The 5,128-nt window shown below is 34.1% G+C and overlaps 1 protein-coding gene across 1 annotated transcript; it reads right to left on the bottom strand.

The window, feature by feature from the left end:
- Nucleotides 1–217: 217 nt before the first annotated feature.
- On the bottom strand, nucleotides 218–1,636 carry LOC141594996 (uncharacterized). The gene is made up of 2 exons (XM_074414974.1): nucleotides 419–1,636; nucleotides 218–292 (listed from the first exon to the last, which is right to left on the bottom strand). The coding sequence occupies exons 1-2, from the start codon at nucleotides 1,634–1,636 to the stop codon at nucleotides 218–220; spliced, it is 1,293 nt and encodes a 430-aa protein (XP_074271075.1).
- Between the last annotated feature and the right edge of the window lie 3,492 nt (nucleotides 1,637–5,128).

A 5,128-nucleotide genomic window follows, 5' to 3' on the forward strand; every position in this document is an offset into this window, starting at 1 on the left:
TTATTTATGAAAAGCCATATTCTCCCATTATAATGATGAGAGTAATTATTTAAGATGCAGTAAGAAGGAAAAAACCTACTAATAGCAGCAGCATTATTTATTTTTACTCTAGTCTGCAATAAACCAAACACCTCTACTTTATTTGAAAACAAATAACCCCTAACCTCCTGCTGCTTTATTGGGTCATTAAACCCCCTTATATTCCATGAGGATATTATCATTGACCAGGATCAGGGGGTTCCTCAGCCTGAGTAGCTTCCAATGGGGAGAGTATCTCCATTTCCTCGTTTGTCTGCAACACAGAGTAAATATTGTGTGTAGATATGTTATCTTCCCTAGTTCCTGGCTGCAGATGTCTCTGATCTCCTGCCTCAGTGCATTATGAGCCTCCCCTTTTATCATTAGATGGAGAGTTCACCTCCAAAACAACAGAGTGTGAGCCTAGTCCTCCTGGACATTCTGAGCCCTTCTCAACTGTCTCAGTGGGAAACTCATCCCCTAACTTAGAGGGTGCTGGGCCTAGCACAATGCAGTCAGTAGAAACCTCAGAAATTGGCTTATCCTTGTTCAGTACTGGTTTATAAGTCTGAGTCACCTTAGTTTTCCTAATCTCATCAAGTTTGTTATTTATTTTTGTGAATTTACATTTCTCCGTCACATGACCCAATTTCCTACAGCAGTGGCAATAATGTGGCAGCCACTCATAGATTATCCTCTGAGTTGTTTCTCCACGGTTGGGCGAGTTCAGTTGCATAGTAGTATGCAAGTCACCTGCAACATCCACTTCTACCAGCACCCTTGCAAATGAGAGTTTGGATTTGTAAGTAGTTGGCAGGTCAGCAAAGAGAGGCTTACCAACAACACTAGCCATTTTGCTCAGCACCTTATTAGACCACATAAATGGGTCTAGGTCAGGAAATAGAATCCAAGCTGGGACTATAGAAACCGAGTCCATCTCTTTTGAAAACATTGGTGTCCATTGCTTTAAGACCAAAGTACTAGTACCCATATTCCAAGGGCCTCCCTTCAGTATCTCATTCATATCGGCCTCTGATAGAAACCTGAAACTGTACCATCCTTTTTTATAGTACTGTACTATCGGCCTGGTAACATTCTTCCAATATTTCTGGACATACTCATCAACCTCTTTAATCTTTGGTTTGGCTCCCAAAAAATTTCCCATTAAAGTATTTTTCCAGAATTTTAACTCCTCAACAACATCATCTTCTTCAACCTCAATAACAGTTGATTCAGCTCTTTTATCACAATAGTACAGACTCATTCCAGGTTTAGGTTTAGCAACAGAGCTCCACGTTTTGTTAATTCCTATGCCTAAATCAGTGTGTGGCGGCAAAGAATTCGAGGGAATATCATGGTCCAATTCAGGTTGTACAGTAGACGTGACTGGTTTATCCAATAATCCTGTGAGATTAAGCAATTGTCCAACTGTAGCAGGAGGATCAATACCTGAGTTTATCGGCTGATTAGGTAACAAATCTCCAGCAGGAATCTCGGAATTTTCTGTTTCAGCGTCATCAATAACCTCCGTTTCAATGGAATCCTCTATAATCTGATCAGGAACCTCAGTGGTAGTACCAGTAGTAACAATTTTATTTCGCGCGCGTGTTTTAGCCATGGATCAAGCTGAAAAAGATGAAGAAAATTAACGTATTTTTTGGTTTTTCAGGGTTTTCTTGAGAAAGAATTCATCTCTCTAACCATGGCTCTATTCCATTCATTCTCTAGAAATTTAACTGTTATATACTCTACATATCTTAAACTTTAAAATTTACAGGATAAGTAACAAAGAATTTAGGAGTGGTTTTGGGATCAAAATTTTCCAGAAGGATTATAAATATAAATTCTCAACTTAACTAATTATCCCACACCCTAAACTGTTCAAACTCGATATATATATATTTTTTTTTCAAAAAACACCTCAAGAAAAAAAAACAAATTAAAGTTGTCAGATAGGTATTGAGTCCAAGATAATATAAGACAGATGTAAAAGCTTTACTTTAGCGATAAACTGTTAATTTGTATCTCGAATCAAACTCCTCACCCTATCCTTATAAGTACAATTACAATGCTCAGTCACACCGTTTTATTCAAGAAGACTTGGCATCGTATATTATCCAACAATAAGTATAAAACAAAAAACTCATATACAACCACGAATCACCATGTTTAATTTAACATAACAACTTTCCAACTCGGTCTCATCTTTCAGTCTTAATGGTCATACAAAACAAGCTCTAAACATTAACAATAAATACTTTAAACTTAACAAGAGCCTTAGAGTTACTACTTATAAGGTAAACATAACCACGTCTAGAATCACCATTAATGAATATGATATATGAAGTCTTTCCACAAATAGTAGTGGTTCACTAATGTTAGTGTGAATATCCTTTAAGAGTTCCTTAAAATTAAGTCCAGGTACAATTTCACATTTGACAAGTCCATGAATACGCTCTTTAGTGATCTAACTAAGTCTCTTATGCTATAAAATTATAAATTTTCGTAGGTCAATATTCTTTTGGTTCCAAGACTCTCAACATTCAAGAAAACATCACCAGAATCAAGTCCAATCCAGTTAATACAAATCATAACAAAAGAAAACATTTTCAATCATATGAGAGTTATGAAATAATTCAACCTTTAATTACAAGTAACCAAACGAAATCCACACATGTCAAATTGTGAAATAAATATCGACACATAAAGAATATTTTCTAGAGTCAAATAAAAACGTGAACTAAGCTTTAAGATAATGGTTCTTATGAAAACCATATCAAGTTTCCTTCCATTCATTTCAAACACGATGACTATAACCTCACCTGATAATTATTTATTTTGGAACCCTTTAAGAAAAAAAACTTTTTATAAACAAATGAACCACTATCTAACCATCAAGAATAAAGTGATACATCTACTAAACATGATTGAAAACAAACTGAGGCCAATAAATTACGTCTTTATTATCCTTGCTAACCAGATTTGTATTTTAAACACTTTCTCAATTTATGGTTAGTCTGGTCGCAAAACCAACAAGTAAGTGCAGTAGTAATACTAGATTCTTTATTACTCTTAAGTCTTAACCTCAAGACCCTTTACAAGTATTCTTGTATAAATATTACCTAACTTCCCCTTCGACAAAAGTTGCTTAATGAATAAGTTCACTACTTTTTCCTTTATCTACTTTCCCCTATTTTCTTTTCAATATTCACCCATATAATAAGTCATTGTCGGTCCATGTATCAGTTTGGGCAGTAAGCTATTTTGAAGTGACTCCTTTCCAGAAAGAGAATTAAGAATTTAACCGACAAGGAACAATCTCAACAATGGATACTTTGTCTTTAGTAAGATGATATGATATGCACTTCATTACTACTAATCACATCATACATGATTTAAATTAATAAGGCAGTCCATTAATTCCTTTAAATTCCCAGACATCGAAGTCTTCAATATCAACATACACAATTTATGTACCAATTCCCACCTATAAAGGTGATAGTCATTTTAAGCTTGAGTACTCTCATGTACGAGTGTAAGAGGTTTGTGCACAGTTAAGTCGATATATACATATATTAATCAAATAAACCAATGGCCAACTTAACATCACTTTTCACTTAACAAAAGTATTCTCATTTATACTCTTAATAGCACAAATTTTATTGCTCAAAGAAAATTTGTTGACTAAAACAACAGATCAAGGCCACTATTAGCATGATATGGGTATACTTTCTTTATAACTTTATACAAGAATATGCTAGGGGAGTCGCAATATTCTCACAGGAATGCATATTATATTTTATGCATTCACCTTTGGACAGAATACACAAAACACAATAACTACCTCCAACAGGAATCATATTATATCTTATGCATTCCCTTTGGGCAGAATACACAAGACATAATAACTACCTCCAAGTAAATAGACAAGGAAATTTCTTAAAAATAAATCCCCTTTGGGCAGATAAATTTCCAAGAAATCAAATTATCACACTTGTATTTACTCAACCACTTACTCAAATTAACTTATACAACTTCCCCCTTTGGGCAGGAAATTATAGAAACTAATTTAAGAAGCACAAACATTCCGGAATCCTTACAATTTATTTAAATATTAGTAGATAGCCCGCTTTGGCCAAGCTAACCACTGCAATTAAAATAAATCACCGAAACTATACCCATATTTTACACCATGGTAGTAAAATCTTAGATAATATTTAGTTTGTCGTCGACACATGATAATACGTACAGTTTATATGCGTAAATAAACATAAAGAAAAAAAATATGTAGCATTAAAACATTGTATCAACAACAAATTTTTATAATTTCTCTTACCTAAATCTGCAAAGTAACAATTAATCTTGGTGTATGCATATATAGTTTGCGACTTTACCCAGTGTTTAGGTGCACTTTGTCCAATAATTATACCACATCCTCATTAAAACATGTCAGAAGCATGGAAATTTTGGTAAACTTGCAGTGGGTATATGAAAAGATAGATTAGAATTAAACCAAAAGTACAATGCCACTATGACCTCTTTGATAAAAGCCGACTTAGAAAACAAAGAAGGTACTAAGCTTGACACATTAGCACATCATCAAGCCGTCAATAAAGTCAATCATTATTTCCATCATAATTTATAGCAAAACAAGGACAAACCATAGCGACTGTAATATCAAACCATGACGGTACTTTTGTTATCGTTGATCCGACGAAAAATATTATTTATATAAACCCTAATAGAATCCTGCTCTGATACCACATGTAAGATAAATTATAAGGATCATTGTATAGGGTACATACCTTTAGCGGAAGCAATAGTCAGATCCACTACTACAAATACAGGCTATAACAACGGTAAAAAACCGTTGTTATATAAAAAAGCGTCCGTTGTTAAAGCGTCCGTTGTAAAAGGTTTTAACAACGGTTGGTTTTCTTAAGGAAACCGTTGTTAAAAATATTAACAACGGTTTTAAGTATAAAAACCCGTTGTGGAAAGTGTGACTCAATTTTAGGGGGAAAGTTATAACAACGGGTTGTAATATACAAAACCGTTGTTATAACTAAAGACAACGGTTTTTTTATAAATAACCGTTGATGTTTGTTCT

This window comes from Silene latifolia, chromosome 8 (assembly GCF_048544455.1).
Source record: "Silene latifolia isolate original U9 population chromosome 8, ASM4854445v1, whole genome shotgun sequence".
NCBI lineage: Eukaryota > Viridiplantae > Streptophyta > Magnoliopsida > Caryophyllales > Caryophyllaceae > Silene > Silene latifolia.

Excerpts from the sequence above, each read along its gene's own strand:
- LOC141594996 (XM_074414974.1), bottom strand. The coding sequence starts at position 1,636 with ATGGCTAAAACACGCGCGCGAAATAAAATTGTTACTACTGGTACTACC. Across the intron at positions 293-418 it reads CACACTCTGTTGTTTTGGAG|ACAAACGAGGAAATGGAGAT; the intron begins GTGAACTCTCCA and ends TCTGTGTTGCAG.